Source organism: Verruconis gallopava (genome assembly GCF_000836295.1).
Source record: "Verruconis gallopava strain CBS 43764 unplaced genomic scaffold supercont1.25, whole genome shotgun sequence".
Classification (NCBI taxonomy): domain Eukaryota; kingdom Fungi; phylum Ascomycota; class Dothideomycetes; order Venturiales; family Sympoventuriaceae; genus Verruconis; species Verruconis gallopava.
In genome coordinates, this window is record NW_015622161.1 from 69,710 (window position 1) to 88,905 (window position 19,196).

At 49.7% G+C, this 19,196-nt stretch overlaps 8 protein-coding genes across 9 annotated transcripts; 3 read left to right on the forward strand and 5 right to left on the reverse strand.

Moving 5' to 3' along the window:
* Positions 1-269: 269 nt before the first annotated feature.
* Positions 270-1,273, forward strand: PV09_06841 (uncharacterized protein). The gene has a single exon (XM_016360539.1). The coding sequence runs from the start codon at positions 432-434 to the stop codon at positions 1,080-1,082; it is 651 nt and encodes a 216-aa protein (XP_016211525.1). The 5' UTR covers positions 270-431; the 3' UTR covers positions 1,083-1,273.
* Positions 1,175-2,764, reverse strand: PV09_06842 (uncharacterized protein). The gene is made up of 3 exons (XM_016360540.1): positions 2,438-2,764; positions 1,533-2,385; positions 1,175-1,480 (listed from the first exon to the last, which is right to left on the reverse strand). The coding sequence occupies exons 1-3, from the start codon at positions 2,704-2,706 to the stop codon at positions 1,316-1,318; spliced, it is 1,287 nt and encodes a 428-aa protein (XP_016211526.1). The 5' UTR covers positions 2,707-2,764; the 3' UTR covers positions 1,175-1,315.
* Positions 2,765-2,932: 168 nt separating this feature from the next.
* Positions 2,933-5,927, reverse strand: PV09_06843. Of its 2 annotated transcripts, XM_016360541.1 has the most exons (10): positions 5,648-5,927; positions 5,333-5,577; positions 4,995-5,286; positions 4,859-4,939; positions 4,780-4,810; positions 4,635-4,722; positions 4,429-4,583; positions 3,790-4,360; positions 3,602-3,736; positions 2,933-3,512 (listed from the first exon to the last, which is right to left on the reverse strand). In XM_016360541.1, the coding sequence occupies exons 1-10, from the start codon at positions 5,757-5,759 to the stop codon at positions 3,186-3,188; spliced, it is 2,037 nt and encodes a 678-aa protein (XP_016211527.1). In that variant the 5' UTR covers positions 5,760-5,927; the 3' UTR covers positions 2,933-3,185. The 2 variants fall into 2 exon arrangements, with proteins under 2 accessions (XP_016211527.1, XP_016211528.1); XM_016360542.1 differs by lacking the exon at positions 5,648-5,927 and having other exon boundaries at positions 5,333-5,635.
* Positions 5,928-8,314: 2,387 nt separating this feature from the next.
* On the reverse strand, positions 8,315-9,562 carry PV09_06844 (uncharacterized protein; the record flags this gene model as incomplete). Its single annotated transcript, XM_016360543.1, has 1 exon — positions 8,315-9,562. One exon carries the CDS (start codon positions 9,560-9,562, stop codon positions 8,315-8,317), a length of 1,248 nt encoding a protein of 415 aa, XP_016211529.1.
* A 626-nt stretch (positions 9,563-10,188) lies between these two features.
* On the forward strand, positions 10,189-11,684 carry PV09_06845 (uncharacterized protein). The gene is made up of 2 exons (XM_016360544.1): positions 10,189-10,275; positions 10,335-11,684. The coding sequence occupies exons 1-2, from the start codon at positions 10,216-10,218 to the stop codon at positions 11,262-11,264; spliced, it is 990 nt and encodes a 329-aa protein (XP_016211530.1). The 5' UTR covers positions 10,189-10,215; the 3' UTR covers positions 11,265-11,684.
* Positions 11,340-14,434, reverse strand: PV09_06846 (uncharacterized protein). The gene is made up of 2 exons (XM_016360545.1): positions 14,162-14,434; positions 11,340-14,114 (listed from the first exon to the last, which is right to left on the reverse strand). The coding sequence occupies exons 1-2, from the start codon at positions 14,271-14,273 to the stop codon at positions 11,473-11,475; spliced, it is 2,754 nt and encodes a 917-aa protein (XP_016211531.1). The 5' UTR covers positions 14,274-14,434; the 3' UTR covers positions 11,340-11,472.
* Positions 14,435-14,573: 139 nt separating this feature from the next.
* On the reverse strand, positions 14,574-15,923 carry PV09_06847 (uncharacterized protein). The gene is made up of 4 exons (XM_016360546.1): positions 15,592-15,923; positions 15,432-15,534; positions 15,239-15,374; positions 14,574-15,170 (listed from the first exon to the last, which is right to left on the reverse strand). Exons 1-4 carry the CDS (start codon positions 15,902-15,904, stop codon positions 15,126-15,128), a joined length of 597 nt encoding a protein of 198 aa, XP_016211532.1. The 5' UTR covers positions 15,905-15,923; the 3' UTR covers positions 14,574-15,125.
* A 2,213-nt stretch (positions 15,924-18,136) lies between these two features.
* PV09_06848 (uncharacterized protein) lies at positions 18,137-18,769 on the forward strand. The gene is made up of 2 exons (XM_016360547.1): positions 18,137-18,482; positions 18,535-18,769. Exons 1-2 carry the CDS (start codon positions 18,299-18,301, stop codon positions 18,540-18,542), a joined length of 192 nt encoding a protein of 63 aa, XP_016211533.1. The 5' UTR covers positions 18,137-18,298; the 3' UTR covers positions 18,543-18,769.
* Positions 18,770-19,196: the final 427 nt, after the last annotated feature.

Genomic DNA, 19,196 nt, shown 5'->3' on the forward strand with positions numbered 1-19,196 from the left:
CGAAGAATGCAACGTCGGTAGTGCTATGTGTAGTTCCAAACTAGCTCGAGAAGAGAACAAAACTACTTTCCAAACTTTGTCCAGTAGAACTGTGCTGTCGGTTAATGTTTGTCTGTGTTGCATGTGTACTGTCTTTGCGTTTATCTAGACAGAGTCTCGCTTGAGAAATACTCTAAGATGAACTTCCTGCTCATGACTTCAGCTCACGTCTACAACCTCAGCCGTGAGGACCCTGGCTTGGCTTACATGTGCTGCGTCATCACCCGCTTCGATTCAAGATGCGAATCGTGAAAATACGTTTCCCGCAGCCAAACGACCACGTAGGATAAGTAAGCGCGGGGAACGGGCGTGTGCTATATCTCACGAGGTTCGCAATCACGCTCTAATCCTCCCCTAGCCCCCGTCTCCTTGATCAACCACCATCGGGCGTCATGGATGCAAGGGCAGCTCCACCCAGCTTGGTGCCTCCGCTCTCGTCAAGCAGCACGCAAAGCCCGCCATCCGCGTCGCGAAGACCGCATCGTAAACACCAAGATTCGTTCCTGCACTTCGCCAGCGCTTCCGATCCTCGAATCTCGTCTTCGGAAGATCAAGCGAGCAACCTTTCGGCCAGGACTCCGCTCCGCAGAGAGGATGGCGAAACCGACTCCGAACCGTTCCTTCGACGGCTAGTGATGATGCCTCTCATCAGCATTTCCTTCCTCCTTTCGCTCTTTCTTGTCCAACGCTCTGATCGTGCGCGACGGTCTTCCGAACATCCGTCGCGGCAAGCCTTAGGTAGCCCGTTTTGGTCTCCATTCGCGCTGCAGAGCTGGCTTTCTCCAGAGCCGTACCAGGATCCTGACGACACTACTTGGCGAGATGCCGACAGCTCCCAGGGTGGATCGCCCAAGCCGAAAAAGAGATCGTGGTATGTGAGAAAGAAACTACGCCAAGTTGGTAGAATGCAGATCATAGATGCATTCGAGCTGAGAGGGGTTGTCATGATAGCCTTGTTGGCTCTTAGCGTATTGATGATTGTCGGGGTTGGGTGGACCTTTTCCAAAGCCTACCATGGGCTAATGGCGCGGTTAAAACGCTGAATCGCTGGCTATGAGCTGCAAACGGGAGGTTATGGCACAAGTGGATCGGACAAAATCAATCTTTACAGCGGGTTGTGAGATTATACAAATGTGCTCGGTGCATTGCATTTAAATAGTCGTTACAGGGGTATCATATCTTATTGTGGCGGCATAGTCAGTTATCGATCAACGATTAAAAGACTTGGTCCAAGGTTCCAAGTATTTTGCGCAATAAGTGACCATAATGCAACCATTCAACGCACGTAGACTTCAATCATATTCAAATCTTCGACTTCAGCGTCCTCCATCGTCATATCGGGTGTGAGTTCATCTCCATCGATCACCAGCACAACATTGCTGGTTTCAGATATCTTGTTGGCTGTTCGAAATGCTCCTTGTAAACGCTCTACCGTTGTGTCCTATCAGTCGAGGTTAGCCAAGTAATTCTTGACAGAATTCGGTTGCGCCTACAGGTTTCACAATCAGTTTTTGGTCAGGATAGCCTTTCGATCTCAATATGATTCTGATGCCAGTGCTCCGAGATTCTTGGTCAGGTTCTGTCTCCATCTCAGCTGCTTCCTCGCTTTCTCGCAAATGCTTCTCTTCAGCTTTCTCCTTCTCGAGTTTTTGTTGGGCATCCGTCGTTGCGCAAAGTGATATCTTGCCATCAATCGCTCTGTAACGACCCTGGTCACTTGGTATGATGGCTTCACCATGTGCATCCAACTTGACGCCTATGCTTTTGCATGATGAAATGTCAAAAACCCTCTTGTTGCGCCATGTGAAATAGATATCCTCCTTCTTTATATGGCTGGCCAAGTCCAGCTGTCGAGCGAGCCAAGCTTTGCGAATGTCCCTGAAATTCTGGTTCCATTTTCTCTTGACAACGAGAGGTTTTGCACCCTCAAGCGGTGACCACACTAGGATATCTATAGTTGGGTTGGGTTCTGTATCAGTTGCCAGTGATTTCAGATTGGCATCTAGCCCAGATGAAACCGTGTTCGTAGCTGAGGATTGCAGCGTCACTTCTTGTTGCTTTGCTCGCGCTCGCGCTGCTGCGGCAAGCTCAGCAAACTCATCATCTTCGTCCTCCTTTTGCGAATCCTCCGAAACATCCTTTGCACGGCAATTCGTGCTCATTGATTTGGGCGTTGGCGACGGCGAGGATTCTCGGTCGACATCAGAGCTGTCTGACAAAACAATCACCTTTGCATCTTCTTTGCACAATGAGCTAAGCGTGGCTTTGTCGCGGTGTGATAAAGAACGTGGCGAGCTTTCAAGTGATTTTCTCGTGACTCTGTTCTGGTGCTGAGGAATCGAGTCGCTGCTGATCATCAGTAAATTCAGCACTGCTGTCTGCCAGAGACCTGTCGCACTTCTTTGCTTCCCTGTCATGGTCATAGTTGACCTTCTCGCTCAACTTTCTTCGTTTTGTTGAAGGTGATGCGCTTTCTTCACGTGAGGCCTCTTGTTTCTTCTGTGCACGCAACTTCTCCTTTCGTTTCTGTTCTGCCAAAGCGTCCGACACGGTGCCAACCGACCACGCAAACATCTGAGTCGCATCCGCAGTTTCTTCTGGCTTCGTCTCGGCCTTTGGTTTGTTTTTGAGCCAGTCCGGCTTCTTGAAAAAACCTCCTGGTTTCATTTTGGTTTTTCCCTCTTAAATTTGAGGTAATGACGAAAGTGTCAAACGCAGGTTAAGGCTAAGTTGCTTGACGTCGTCAAACTGCCAAACACGAGGTTGTGATGGCCGACGCGAAATCACGTGACAGACCTTCCATTCAATCTCATGGCTTAACTGCTCACAACCTCACTGTTTTGGGGGCCCAGGAAAAGGTCTACATTGTTGAAAATACCATTGAAGGCCTATGATGGAGTCGCGAAATCTCAATCAAGGTCCATTTAAAAGTCAAGCCAAATGGGCATCGATTACAGTCTCAAGTAATACCGTGCAAGGGAACGGAGTTGAAATATATAGCTCATGAGGATGATGAGGCATACAAGTTGAAGATCAGTCCAAACGATCGCTCACATATCACAACTAGAACAGAATGAAAACCTGGCATCCCTAGCTCATTGCATAGCCACCTGTCCCATACATGCCACTTCCTCTCCCAGAAAGGACTAAAGATCAGTTTGGATCACCAGCTCCTCACCCCTCCTTATGTCGTTGTCGACGCGCTGAGCTTGAGGATAGAACGGGGCATTTTGCCAATATTCACATTTGGCAGCGTCCAAAAGATCAGGTCCAATAGCAGTGCTGAAATTGAATGGATTATGCGGTGATCCAAAATTCATGACCTTTTTAACGGAATCTGTGTAAGCCTCCCAGGTTTTAACTCCTTCCGGGTTGGGATCTATATATCGGACGAAATCCACAATGGCCCTCTGCATAAATTGAGCAAGTGGACGCCATGGAAAAGCCCCAAGGAGTGGCTTTTCTGGGTAATACTATATGCTGTGTTAGCGGGGTTCCTCATACCACAGAGCTTCCGGGACCATGTCAACGCGTTAAAAGTGTTATGCATTAGGTGTCTTACAATGTAATCAGCATCTGTTCCGTGGAAAGCAGGGAACGCATTGAACACGTATCGGTATACACGGACAAATTTATTGCGGCTATATTTCACTGTGGCATTTGTAAGATAGTGAGTGTTGCATTGGATTGCGAGGTCCTGGCAACAAAGGTTTCAGCAATTGATAATATACTCAATTCGTCAATACTCACGTCCAAAAAATCCGCGACGTGGCGAATTTTGTCTTTCTCTGACTCGCCTGACAAAAATGGGTAATTATCGTCCACGAATTTCATCGTCTCTTCGGGAGTTCCTGGAAATAATGTTTTGACATAACCGCGTAGATCTGAACTGGATCTAAGCCATGGTGGTGTGAATGCAACTCCATCATTCCGTGTATATCCCAGTAACAGCGAAATCCCATTCTGGAAATTACCCTTCGCTAACAGCTTGCCGGGCAGATCTGTGACGTATAAACCGTCAATGTTAGGCCCAAAGTAAAACAGCCCGTACGAAGAATTGTACGTCAACTCTGCGTTAGCATTCAGAAGTGCCGGGCTGTCCGCAGGTTCTGCGATGAGCTCATCCATACTCTTCTTACCCGACGCCTCCAAGAACTTGGTGTACTTAATGTCTTCCAAGGTGAGGTTAGGCTGCGGATAGAAGCCAGGGCTAAGCAAAATAGCTTTTTGGAAATATGATCTTGACGACCTGAAGAAAGATGGAGAAGTTATGTGGTGCAAGATGGATGACGCCCCTGCACTCTGTCCCATGACTGTAACTCTGCGCTTTTCTGTGAGTGGCAATATTCAGGAGGTATAATTCTCGATATTGAAAGATTAACTTCTCACCTTCCCGGGTCACCGCCAAACACTCCAATGTTTTCTTGAACCCATCTTAGTGCGAGTAACTGGTCTTGCAGACCGAGATTTGCATAACCGCCATCGTCGAGATACTTGTCGCCACCCAGAAATCCAAAGGCGCCGAGGCGGTAATTCAAAGTAACCTAGCGGATCAGCCGGTAAGAGTAATGGCAATCAATACACAAGACACTCACATAGATCACATTTTGCTCTTCCTTGCTCTCTGCGGCCTGGAATAAACCTATGGGGCTTCCATGTTGGTTTTTATGGCCGAAAACAAACCTGGACATTTAGGTAAGCGAAAGAGTAATTCCAATGTGCTATCTATTCAACACCTACCCTCCGCCATGTATCCATACAATAACAGCCGCTAGATCTGGTTAGCGAGAGTGAAATGAGTTGATTAAAATACACGAACGCCTAAGGAAAGAACGCTGATCCCTTTCGTCCCACACTTTCTTTGGAACCATTACATCAAGATAAAGGCAATCTTCCGTAACTATCGCAGAGTTCGAGCTTAGTATTCGTCCACAGCTGAAAGTTTCTGCGCATACCGTTCAGTGTGGAAGATCTTTCGGGTGGGATTGGGTAAGTATAGTTATTCGCAGGACTAATCGGATAGTTCCACTTGGGTGGAATAGAGCCAGTAGAGAGAGCATATGTTTGGCCAAATTCTTGGGCGAATTCGAGCCAACCTATTTTATGCTGAGGGCAAATTTTGTAATCCTTGCCTTCATTGACATTTTCGTTCAGTTCCCATGGTTTGACAGGGAGGGAGAAGCGGAGCTCTCCAACTGGGGCCTCGCCGTATTGTATGTTGCTCCATCTAATATAACTTGGTTCGTTCTGCAGGACTATTAGTGCATATACGACCACATGCGGAGATGCATACATCGTCAATAAGAAAGCCTTTGTGCTTTCCGGGCCAAATATCTACAATATATTCATCACCCGCTGACGAATCAACTTTGCCAACTCCCCCTTCGGACCACTCGTCGTTGTTGTGTGTATCGTGACTATCTAACACGGGACTTGTGTCGAGCCTTAGGTTCTCACGTCCATTGCGAGAAACATCGAGCCGTACAGCACTGGCATATGTGAACAGATCGAAAGCAAGAAGGAACTTGAGGACAAAAACTGGAAATTTCATGTTGAAACGTTAGTAAAAGAAGTAACTCCAAGTGTGCTGTTGTCGGGGATTATATACTTTCAGCAGCAACAAGTTCGACGAGTTCGTTTTCGTGAAAAACTAGATAATGCCTCGATTGGAGACTTGCATCCTTAGCCAGTTTCGGCAAAGACAATACATCGAGGCGCATGACCTAAGGAAAAAGAGAAATAAAGGTCCGTGATTCTTTTGAAACTACAATCATTCATGCACACCAGTAAATGCAGATCGAAAGAGAGTGTTGTGGTTGGTTGTAACCTCTTGGCCTCCTGCAAGATTCCGGAACCATAGTGGGTGCTCTTGTGGAGGTCATCGATTTCTTCAATGCAAGTCAGCCACTGAAACTAGCTATTTAGGACTGTTGACCTGTCAAAGTTGCTTACGAACTTGAGAGGATGTTCGAGTTCTACATCAATCAGTGGTGCTGTACGAAGCTTGGACGCTGAGTTAGGCTTGCAAGGGGCTAGATGGCCATCTGTAGCGGTTAGCATATTGAGTGTAAACAGGTCTTTCAAGATGGCGGCTAATTTATCACTTGATCGGTGGTGGATTTTTTTTTTTTTCAACGATCAAGAATACACAAGAGCGGCGACTACTTTCTGTTAGAATGAACAAGTGCATTGCATGATGAAATATGCCGAGAGACGAGAAAGAGATGGCGCTAGCCCAGACCAGGAAGTCGGCATGTCTACTGAGCCACAAAGCATGAACGGAACGGAAGACGACAAGCTGTGGGAGCTGATTTGCTGCGATCTGTCGATTTGTGGCATGGAACGGGCCGACAAGTCCATGGATCTACAACACCAATTTCAGCCTAGTGTCTTGACGAAGTGGACCATCAATCTAGCAGCACTTGATGCCCAAAGATCTTGTTACATGGTCGATTTGCATATTTATGCAGGCTGATCCAAGCTTCTTCCGATCTCAGCTAGGAACGAGTCCTTCCCTAGGTTTGTATTGTTGTAAGCTTAGAGGCTGATGCTCCCTCACATTTGTTTTTGTTACGGTCCACATGGTTTGACACAATTTACTTGGCCCCTTAACTAGAATTATCACCCTGATTAAGAAAAAGGGCCTTGCCTTCGAAGATCAATGTAACAAGAAGTTCTACTTGCGTTGATATTTAGAAGCGTGAACCCCACTCCCACCCTCGTGACTGAAAGTTGGCTGAAAGATCAACTACTTAGTCGAGTGATACAACTGATCTAACCATAAGCTAATTTATACAGATATAGAAATCAACCACTAGATATTTTCAGATTGATATTACGTCCCATTTGCTAAACGTCTCTAATGATCGATATCTTTTTCTATGTCTGTTGTGGCTGGCTGAGCAATGACGGTTTCACCAAACATGACTAATATCATGCGTAGTCCGAGAATGGACGACGTGCAAGGTTTCAACTCTGTATCACACGCACAACTATAATTGGATTATGTACTTTGAACATCCCGTATCTACTGAAGCCTTTCGAGCTGAATCAAACACTCCTTTGGTGATTCTTTACAAAGTCATGTTGGGCATATTATTTTAATCTAGATTCACGCGAAGAACCCTAAGCTATAGATCCCAGATATTCTGATGTGCATGGATCGAGAGGGTCAGAATTGTGGATATATATCTGTCCTAACCAAAAAATATTCCGAAATGGAGACCTCAGTCTGCAACACAAGCATTCTAGAGAAAGGATCAAAGTTTTAGATTAGTTCTGTCTGGAGTCTTTACCGTTCACTTAGATTTTTCGTTACTCAGCTAAACCCCTTAGTTCCGCTCTAGAGAATTTGACAGCTCATTAACTTTGCCCGTGCTCATACTTGGTGAAGAATAGGCGGCTTACCGTTTGGGGCAGCTGTGGGGACTACTGTGCATTCTCTTGCGTGCTGAAATGCTCAGACTTTAGCCAGTCGCTCACCGCTAGTATGACGAAGCGCTGCGTTTACTTTCTAAAGAACATTAGTGATCGATCTTTCCAGGAAAGGGCACGAAGAGGGAGGCGTTTCCTGTACTATTGTACACTTTACTACATGAACGTGCTTTCGTTCTATCATTTGCACCTTCGGCGGCTCTCCACTCGAAATTAGCGTTGCGGTACGTCGCATGAGCAGCTGGAAAAAAAAAAGATTTTGTCATCGATGAAGTATTCTCAGTTCCTGCTTTTTTCATGAATGGACATGATGCTTGACTTTTGCTCATGGTCATATGTATATACATAGGTTCATTCGTTGTCCAATATGAACACCATAAACACCAGGGATCGAGACATCGAAATCTGCTTCATCACAACGTGTAAATCAAGTCCACGGTGGTTACATCAACCTTTTTAGACTTATTCATATCAGTCCAGTGCTGTAGATAGTACGTTATCAAGGGAAAAGTGAAAGGTCTGACTTTAGGGGAAGAATGACCTAAGGCATAATTTCTTGTCTTCTTACTTGCGAGAGCTAAAAAATTTTTAATTTTTATGCAGAATTCGTGGTCAGAGGAATGGTGTGGTGAAGAGAAATAAACAGTGTCAAGCCAATAATGCAACTTGGGCAAGGAATGTATGTCTGTGCGGTTGTTGTACTATTGTTCCGCTGCTACTATTAGGGGTAGATCATCCAGCTCTATGAACGATAGGATTGAATATCTAACGTTTAGACCACCAACGCCACGCTAAGCAGAGCACAAATGAAATTTGAAAGAGCACGGCTCCTTCTACAATATCAACATCTTGGAGTATCCACGCTTGGTCGCGTACTCTTAACTTGACCGGGGCTTACCCCTGCCGCTCGATACACGTCCGAGTACGTCGTTTGCCGCATTTCTGGCGTTCTCTGATAGCTTGGCACTCTAGGAGGCCCCATCAGCATGCTAATCGTCTCCATGCTGCCTGTGGTTTGCTGGGTATATCTTCTGGACGACTTGCTCGACGTGGAGAAGAAGCTCTTTTCCGGTGCCTCGGCTCTACCTCGTTTGACCGGCGTTTCGAAGGGCGCAGCAAGGATGGGAAGCCCGATAACATTACCTTTGCCAATGTGCGGGGGAGAGACAAGAGTCATGGAATCGCTGGTGTTGGGGCTGTTGTTATTGGGTCTGTAATAGCCAGAAAAGTTTGCTGCAGTTTCGGGAACTGCATTGCCTGATGGTGTGCGATTATGACCAAACACCACACGATCAGCCATCCCTGGCCTGTAGATGGGAACCGAAATTTTTGGTGGCTTATTATCGTGTGGTGTTGGTGGCCCGAAGAAGCTACTGGCACTGTCTGACTTATAGCCTTGCCTGTTTCGTCTTCTCCTGAGGTAAAACAGTATCCCCAAGGCAATCGCTGCGCCTGCTAGCAAGCCTGGAAACAGACCAACAAGAACTAAACCCACTTTCGAGATGTTGCCAGTTTGTTTAGGCTCAATTGTACTTGGACTGATTGTTGCCGGAGCAACACTTGGCGTTGCTGCTGAAGTGGAGGTTGCGCTCGTAGAGCTAGTCAATATGGAGCTTGTTGATGACCCAGTCATACTTGAAGCAGAGGGCTGTCTGCTGGAACTCTTTATGTAACATTCGCTGTTTATGCATTCATATCCCAGGGGACAGCATTCTGAGCCGCAAGTGGGCAATGCTTGAGATGTGTTTGTCGTATGAAGCGGGGACGCAGGGTATAGAATTGGATCCTGAAGACTTGTGTCGCATGTGATGGTTTTGATTATAGAACAGTCGTTGCCATTAGGACAACATAGTCCTACCGCTTGAACACCTGTGTTGTAGATGGGTATACAAGTTGTTTCACTCGGACAACAAAAGTTCGCAGGCAGCCCTTGACCGCACGACGTGAGGTTTGCCAGGCTGCTGCAAGTGACCCGAGGCAGGAAGTTGTGAAATTCCATGGTCTCTATTGCAAGCCCTAAGATTGGCTGCGTGAAAAGCGCAACCTGAACAAGAGCAGTCAGGGCCGATGGAAGTGTTCGGTCCTTCATGACGAGCAAGACGAGAATTTTTAGAAAAAGGAGTTTTCTTTTGCAAGAACGTAAAGAGACGCGCCAGGCGAAGTTCGATATTACAAAATGAGAAGAGGCAAGACGAAACAAAGAAGAAGCCTTCGACGGTACGAATTTCGACGTCAAACGCTTAGGTGTGTAGAACAAAAGAACAGAAGTGGAAAGGAAACAAAGAACCCCTACTTTATCCGTCTGCTCCACGACTAGGCTTACATCATGGCAGTTACGCATTCATCGAAGAGATGGGGCGACAAAGAGTATCATCTTTGTCCTAGAATAACGGCGTACGCGCTCGAAGCACTGGCCGGGCGGTCTCTGCGCGCCGGTGGATTCCATGCCTAGTGCTTCTCGACGACTAGGATATTCAAAGGATCTTCGTTAGATTCACAGGCTCGAGGCTGTGCACTGAAACAGCGGTAAGGAGTGTGAACGTCGTCCGTTCGGTTTCGCGACGTCGTTGTCCAAAGTGATCGATTGGCTGTCGTCGCTCCCGTATGCGCTCTCGTCTTGCCTAGAGGCCTGAGGCATAAAGACCATTTTTTGACAAGTCTTGCGCTAACCGCATTGGAAAAGTCGCGAATACGGGAAAAGATGCGTTCGATGGATGGACGTCGACATAATTCCACACCACAATGAACGTACAACGGATATGCTGGAGACAAAGTCTCTGCCAGCTGACCCCATCATGCCGGGTGAGTTATCGTCCTCTTACCAGGACTGCGTGATGGCTAGCTAACCGCAATGGCTGCAGCGAAATATTTCCCAAGCCGCCGCCGGAGCAACAGCGAAAGCCCGTCAAGCTCCAGCCCGCAGAGGAGGTCTGTTTGAAGTGCCTCGTCTGTGGGATGCTGAGTCTTTCGCGTATGCGCAGGCCAATGGCGTTCATAATCGCAACGAAGAAGGCGACAGCAGAAAAGGCCTGTTTACCGCCAGGGGTTTCAACATAGCGTACACCAGCTATCAGGACAAGATGATCAAGGGCTTCAATCAACGCATTGCGGAGCGAGGGATCGAAGGCAGCATCAAAGACATCGTCGTGCAAACGGCCCGCAACCCTGCCGAAGCCTCCCTCTTCAACCACGCCTCCATGGCCTTCAACAACCATTTTTTCTTCGAAGGCATCACCCTGCGCCCCACCGACGAGATCCCGGCAAAGCTCAAGTCGGCGCTTGAAAAGGACTTTGGAAGCATCGACAACCTGAAGGCGGAGATGCTCGCCATGGCCGGTGCAATGTTTGGGCCCGGCTTCGTCTGGCTCGTTCGTGCCAGGGAAGCGAACAACAGCTTCAAGCTGCTCGCCACGTATCTGGCCGGCTCGCCGCTCGCCGGAGCCCACAATCGAAGACAGCCTATCGACATGAACACGCAAAACGTCGCCGCCGCGCAAGCTGCGGGCGGCCTCGAGGGACTCAGCCGTGCTCAATTCTCGGAGCAGCATACCGTGCCGCAGAACAGCGTCGGTGCGTTCGGAAAACTCTCTGTAGACACGAGGATGTTAGCCTACGGTGGCGTGAATGTCACGCCGTGCTTGTGCGTGAGCACGTGGGAACATACATACATGTATGACTGGGCGTACAACAAAATGCAGTTCTTGGAAAGATGGTGGAATTTCATCGACTGGAACAGAGTGCACCAGATATCCGACGTCGAGACAGACAGGAGCCGCTTTCAGCGCAGATAAATATGGCGAAGCGGCTCCAAAGCGGACGAACGTCAGCGCGGAAGAAGCATGAAAGCCTTGGTGTTTCGGCATGTATCATAGGCAGTATCAGCATTGCGCCGGTGTATTTATATTAGAAGACTGGCGGGGGAAGAGCCTCATGCAATCCTCGTGTACGAAAATCATCCGAACCGCCATCTAGGGACCTGTAATTATCTGACACTGACATTCACATCATTACGCATCCCATCCCGTACATTGCCTTCTCCACGTTTTTCTTCACGCTAAACCAATCAGCGCGCCTTTCGGCAAACTCATACACTTCTTCCGCACGGAAGATTCCATGATAGCGGTCAGGATCAGCGATGATTTTGCCAATCTCTTTAGCATCTTTGGGATCCACGAGGTAAAGCTGGCACATCTCGCTCAGCGCATTGAAATACTCATTTAAACTCTTGTTCTTGAACGTCCTGATGAACGTCTTGTAATGATTCATGTCGGAAATGAGCTTGATGGAGCCTTCGACGCTGATACGCTGCCGCTTGAGGTGCTTGCAAAGCTCGGTAAAGAGCCGAAGGCCGACCTCTTGGTTGAAGACGTCAAGCATATTTTTATCTGTGCTACCAATGAGCATGCCCGTGTGACCAGATACAATCTCGATGATACGAATAGCAGTCGCGCTCGGTCCGATGTCAACAACCTGACCAGTAGGGTTGAAATCGGCGGGCAGTTGCGTGGTTGCGAAGATATATTCGACCTCGTCCATGAGCACATCTATTCCTTTATTCAGGCCGGCAGCAACTCGCTCGTCTAACATTTGTTCGAACCGTTTCTTTTCTTTTAATGCCGGGCTGAGGAAATCGTCAGGGTCACAGAGTTTCGCAGCAACCAACTCCTGTGCATAAAATACATCGACCATTTGCTGGATCAGATCTCCGACATTAACGAGCTCGAGAAACGTGACCAAGGGCTCCACACCTTTCTGTCCATGCTCATTGATCTCGCGAGGATTGTATGCCGAGAGATGATTGACCGCTTGATCAAAACCGCTTTGGATATGACGTGGACCTAATATTTGTAGCAGCGATACGAAGATTTCTTCGCATTGTTCCCTAGCTTCCTCACCAGTTTGATCTCCAAGCTTAACGAAGAGCGCCATTCGTTCTAAGCTCTCTTTAGCCATGTGTATCAGGTTGAGGGCAACTTCAATGCTAAACAGGGATTTGATTCCCTCTAGACGTGAGCTCATGATGGCGGCCTTGGCCGCTAATTCAGTCGTTGGGGCTTCATTCTTTGGGGTACCTGCACGATCTAACGGAACAGGCGTGGAAAGGCGACTTCCAGGAGATAAAACATCACCATTCGCACTCGCGGTCGCAGACGTTTTCGCGTTGCTGGTCGAACTGAAGGGAACAGTTAGAACGCTGACAGGAAGCATCACTACCTTCCTGAAGGACGATAGAAAGTCCTGTTTCGCGGCTTGTCTGCTCACGTTGGACATATAGAAGGATTCAGTTGAAGCGGCTTGCTCAGAGAGTTGCTTCTCCCATGCTGCAACCTCCGCGTCGCTTTTTGAAACAAAATACCGCAACTCTTCTTGCATGTACAAATCTACATGCTGTTCAAAGCAACGTGCCACAGCTTTGTTGACCTCTTCGGAAAAAGTCGGTTTTGACGCCTTGCTTGGAGTAAGAGATATTGCAAATCTCAGTGCAGACTCAAACACCCCAGACACAGCTTTTAAATACGACTCGATATTTCCTTCGTGTGCTTCGTCAAAAAGCGTCGTGACATATTCGGAAATCACATCCTCGGCCAGCCGGTCTATAAGCGCGGATAGCACGTCGACATTTGGCGGAAAGACGCGATCAATGACTTCAGTCTGCTCATTGACCGTTATCGCCAATTTTCGGAAGAACTCACGTGCTGGATGTAACAGCAACATGCCACGAGAGCCTCCGGGCAAGCAGTCAAGCGGATTCCCAAGGCTTTCCCTCTCGGTCATAAGTCTATTGTTTTGGATGAACGCGTCGACACCAGCGGCGCCACCGTTAAGTGTCACTAACACATTCGCGTATCTTCGCATTCGGCCATCGACGTCACTTTCATTCATCCCTTGCTCAAACTCACGAAGGGCAGCGTTCTCAAAGATGCCAATCATCGTGTCAAGCTTCTCCTCCCTGACTCTGCAGCCTTGGGCCCAGTCGCTTTTGGCAAATGTCTTCAGCTGGTTGAGCATCTGCGCTTGTTGCTCCGGATCGCGATATGTCCGAAACAAGATCGGGTCCGTGTGAGTTGTTGCTCGCGCAAGGTCGAAATAGAAGGGAGCTAAGGCGCCATATATCTTTCCGTACTCTTGTCGCGCATATCCCCTTGCCGACCGAACGCTCGAAAGCACCTTCAGTATCGCAGCAGCATCTCTGTTGCCGGCAGAGTATGAGCCACCATGTGGACCACTGGAGACCAGGGTTGCAGACTCGAACCCTTTGTCGTGTGTGGTCTGGCGCTGATGAGTTCCAGATCGCTCCATAGGCCATCCGTTTCTTTCTTGTTCCCATCCGGCGTCGAAGAGCGTTGCACTTGACTTTTCTCCTGCTTGGGCATTTCCGATCACACCGAGAGCGGTCTCACTAGGCGGATCGCCTATCCTCCTTCCATCGCCAATTTCCCATGCCCTACGCCCGTCAGATCGCTGCCGCATGGCCTCCTCTGCTCTTTGTCGCGCTTCCGCTTCATTCCAGCAGCCCATGCTACTCAGTCGTTGCACCCATCGCGTATCGTCGTATACCATTTCCTTCATTCGCCTTGACGTGCGAGCAAAATGTATCAGATCTACCACTGGCAGGTAATCCAAAATCATGGATATCAACTCTGCAGTCGTATGAGCGAAGCTCGAATACATGTTTAGGAAAACGTACCGGCCGGTAGAACGGGATTGATATCTACAATGGTCGCCGCCCGCATGGCTAAAGCGAGTGAGTTCCGCTGCGAAGCGGCCGCCGCAGGCATCGCTCGCTTGAAGTTCGACATTGCGCTGTGCACTTGGAGGAAACAGGGGAACCACTACTCAGCAAGCATAGTTAGGAGAATGGCCAGCATGAATAGGATGCCGCGCAGGAAGCCTAGCAATAAGTATCATCGACTCTCAGTTTGGCAGTGAGAATTGTTCGAAGTGCAGAAGATGCGGAAATGATGAGGAGCAAGAGTGACAAAAGTGTGGGTCATGCATGCTCTTTCCGCAGGGCACAACGCGCCCTCCCGCAGCGGCTCACCCCGTTGTGGTAAACCTCGTTCTGGATAAAAAAGAGACCAGGAACGTGGATACGATGATTCATAACTTGTAGGCGAATTAGGTAGATTTGCATCGTATTATTATAATTAAGTTTAAAGGTCATTGCACGCATGCACAAGTTCAGATCCATGCAGAGAGACAGAGTCGTTACATTCTGAATTGAGCAAGCAAGCGTAAGGATGCCCGCCCCATCTATCCAGGCAACGCATGCGATGGCAAACTACGACACCTTTATGCAACCGTCCCGGACTACATTTGGCTCCTCAATGTCCAGCGTTCCATTGTTTCAATCATTTTGCCCGTTTACAACGCAGCGGCGAACAGACCAGCGGCGGCAGCAACGCCAGCAAGGCCGAAAGCGGTTGGGACTGGTGCGACAGCAGCACCAGTCGAAGCGGCGGAGGCGGTTGTGGTCGCAGAGGTAGCAGCGGAAGCCTGGCTCGCAGCTGAGCTGACAGAAGCCGAGACGGATGAAACCACGCTAGCTGCCGAGGAGGTTACAGAGCCGGCACTGCTCGCGCTGGCCGTTGCAGAACCAGTGGTCGATGCTGCGTTTGTGCCAGTGCAGCCAGCCTGTGTTGGAAGGGTAGTTACGCCAACCGGAGAGCAGATCTGCTGGGCAAATTTAATGATGCCTAGAGGTTTGTTCATTAGCTGTTGCGGTCCGGACGCTGTCTTGGTCTAAGAGAAAAAAAAAACGTACTGGCTTGGTCGGCAGCGTCGCACTTTTGCGAAACGCAGCATGACAGGCTGTTGATCCAAGACGATGACTTGCAGATACAAGCAATGTCAATCTGATTGCAGCCAGTGCCAGCAAGGCCGTTACCGACGCAGGCGGTCTAGAAGAGGTGTCAATTACAGCCATACGAACTCGACCCAGGTAGTCATATACTTACACCACAGGTTGGCAAGGAGGACAGGTCCTGAGCTGATGCGATGGCAGCGAATGCGGCAAGAGCCGAGACTGTGGAGATGCGCATGTTGACGACAGGGACGATGCTGAACGGACGGATTAATTGAAACTGCTCAGCAAGACCACGATTTCGCGGACGCAACTGATGTAGACCTTGAGAATGCTCGAGAAATAGCAGCTGGCACGATCCGAGGAGCGAGCTGAAAAGCGCGCAAGGGACCAAACTTTATAAACCATCTGGGCTCGCGCCAGCTGGATAACTAACGGCGCACTATTGGCCCCGAGCGTTGCTTCTAGCGTGCACGTCGCGTGTTTCTCTGGCGCTGCCGATAGGGTGGTGTCGAGCAATCCTCGCGGAAATCTCATTCCCCTCATCTTGCCCTGGCAGCGAATGGTCTCGCGAGCTGGCGAGGTGATAGTGAAAGGGTCACATTGCAAGCTCCGATAGGACGTCATTGTCGACAAGGAACGTTAGGTTTCCTGCAAGGGGTGTGCTCTTTGTGGGGTGAGCGGTCGCAACGAAGGAATCGGGCTTGTTTACCGCGAACTATCCCGTTGCTTTGTCCAACTGGTCGGCCCGTCAGCACGCATAGCTTGATTGGCCCCGCGACTTACCCAACAGAGAGGGCATGCCTCGGAATCACTCCCTTTGTTGGACTACACATGCTCTGGATCGATGGACGAGAAAGCACCGTTTCATGTCTCGTGCCTCTAGGTGCGAGAGATAGAGAGCATAGATCGACGGCTGCAATCGTGCTCGCAGAAGCGAAACATGCGTGCTGAGTTGGCTTCATCGAGATGGAGAAGCACATGGCCATGGACGAAGACGAGAGAAGATGATGAGCAGCATGAAAAAGACAGCTGTGAGCGTTCTACATGAATTTGACCTTTGTTTCCTTTTTGGTTGAGCACAGCCGGAATCAAAATGCGAAACAAAATAGGCCAGAGAACAAGCCATACTCGGCACGGACAGGGCAACTGTATGAACAGAGAAGGACTCCCATGGCATAAGAGCCCTGCCATGGCGACGATCTCCGCGATCGCGGGGTTTAACGATGAAATCAGTCCGTCCTGCAAAGATTCTTCACGAGGGCTCTCAGCCAGCGCTTCTTTCCGAGGTCGACCTGTAAGAAGCGTCCGACACGATGTGCAACGCGGCTGCGCTGGCGCACTTGCTGAATCATCGACGTGCGCGAAGAGGGAAGTGGGAAGTCAAATGATACAGCAGAGCCAGAGCCAGGAATTCACTGGGCTCCGTCTCGTCCACGCTCGGCGCAAGCCGTCAAGATCCGGGGCCATGGCAGATTTGATTCCAATCGAGTGCTCGTCGCGAAAACCCAGCAGAACATTCCACCCACATTCCCGTTTGGGACTGGGTGAAGCAGCCTCACTTGCAAGAAAGACTGCTGCGCCACGCTTTCAATCACGAGTGCTTGAGTGGGCCATTGCAGCGTTTGGGGGCCGTAGGATGGCATCGAGGGAGCAGAAGCACGGCCGCCGCTAAGAATAAAGTAGCGGCGATGAGAGCCATCGAACGGAAGAAGCAGCCAGCGGTCGCGCTACGCTGTTCTGAGAAATGACCGTGCGCCGGTGGGTGCGCGGAGCCAGACGGTCGCACGTCGATGCGTCATCGGACGGCCGCTGCTACGGTCGACCAGCGCTCTTCGGTGTGCGAAGTGCGCGGTGTGCGCGGCGCAGCGAGGCGAGGCCAGCCGCGGTCGTGGCCATTCTCTGGCCCGACCGTCACCGCGTTTCCCCTTTCGTCGACGCAAAAACACGAGCGGACCCAGCCCTGCCTCGACACTGAGCCCGGTGAGGGAAATTCCACGGATGCGAGCAGATAGCTAGCTGACTCGAGGCTCTATGAAGACATGCTCGGTGGCAAAAGACGAAAGGGGTGCTGGGCTTGTCAACCGTCCCAAGTTCCTTGGAGCGTCAGAACTAGAGCCTCACAGGGCTGAGTTTGACACTGACACGAGCCCTTTGTGCTAGCGTCAGTATGTGCTGCGCCAAAATCGGCCTTCCGCTATTGCAGCATGCAGCATGTAGGTTGTTTGATTCACGAAACCTCGTCATGGCTCGATCCTGCCCCAGGCGTCACAGATGCATCGAAGTTTGACTTGCAGCTGGTATCCCGGCTTGTCATCGAGCCCGACCTAGTATTTTGCGCAGGTGATGGCGCAGGTACGATCAAGCGTCCTTTTCTTCGAAAGTGAGGCTGCTCAATCAGCCCGTCGGTCTATGCCGCGGTGAAAGCTATACGGCTCTCTGCTTCCAAAGTCGCTCGAGACCGTGGTGCACTTCGCTTGCAGGTACAGGCACCCTCGATCCCACGGTCGACTGCGCCTGTGTCTACATCCGGTGAAATCGTGAATCATACCTGCCTTCGACTCATGCCTGCGCAAGGCAACATAGGCTATACAATTTGGTATCTGAGGCTAACAACTGGGCCGTTTCATCCTCCCCACGAACCGTTTTTGGAGTGGTGACCTCCTCCAAGGCACCGGGGCTGAGCAGAAATTTAGGCATCGCAGAGTCTAATTCACCGCGTGAAACAGGCGACATGAGGCTTGCAACATGGTTGAAATGTCAGCGGGCGCTAGAAACACAGCCGTCTGACCGCATTCCAGGCCACAACAGGTCGACTTCTTCCGGCGGCCTCTGGTGCCTCAGTCGACCATAGGTATACTGTGAATCACCAAGGAGAAACATAAATGATGCCTGTTTTCTCGTCCTAACCTGAGTTTTGTCTCAATTCCTCGTCTGCAATCTCAGGAATCCAAGCTGATTTAGAAGCAAACATCATACACGTTTCTCAAACTATCTACCGAGAACAATCACAACGCAACAATGACGGCCTTGCACCCTATGGCTCTGACCATTCGCACTCGTCGGGGAGACTCCGGAGACGAGCAACCATTCGATCCAAACGACAACGGCCCACAACAAAGACCAGTCATCCGCAGAAGACAGATGGCTCGAAGAGGCCGCGACGATAGCGAGGAACGCGGTGACCAACCTTTGGACGGCGGATGTAAGCGTCTTGCACGGTGTTCGTGAAGAGAAAGATGCTGACCTTCCAGCAGGCAACTAAGCCCAAACAAGGCCAGTTTCTGTCGATAAACCTTTCGAGCGAGCTCCATCAGCCAATCACGCATCGAAGGGCTTGCGTCAAAGCCACCGTTTATCCCTTTCCAGACAGCACGGCCACAATGCTCAATTCCCAATCCGTTCACACACGCGATAAAGCGACACGTCTTGCATGGCAGGGAGGCATAGCATCGGCGTCGTTCTTTTGAATCATGGGCTTTTTTTTTTTTTCGAAAAAATCGAGGCACGAATCATAGAAGAGAGATCAATAAATTATCCTCCTAAGGCAGCGATGCCCACGGGGGCCTCCGGAAGACGCCTTTTCAGCAAGAGGAAAGGCAGCCACCTGCCCAGGCAGAATCTGGATGGCTCAGACCCGGTCTTTGACCGGAAAGTGACTGTTCGCAGTGTACGAAAGAATGTTTATGACGGGTTTTTGTGATGCATGGCGACGGCTATTCCCGGCCTGTTTGGATAGATCAGAGAGAATTTTGGGGGGTTTGCTTCGTCACGGATGCGGGTGTCAGGCGTCAGCGATAGTTTACTGCATGTTCCTGATTGTATTTACTGTGCTCTGTACTGGTTGTGGTATTTCTGGTGTGGGATGATTGGTCTGCGCGGCGAAGGAGGGGCTGTGGCTTTCTTAAGTTAGCAACCG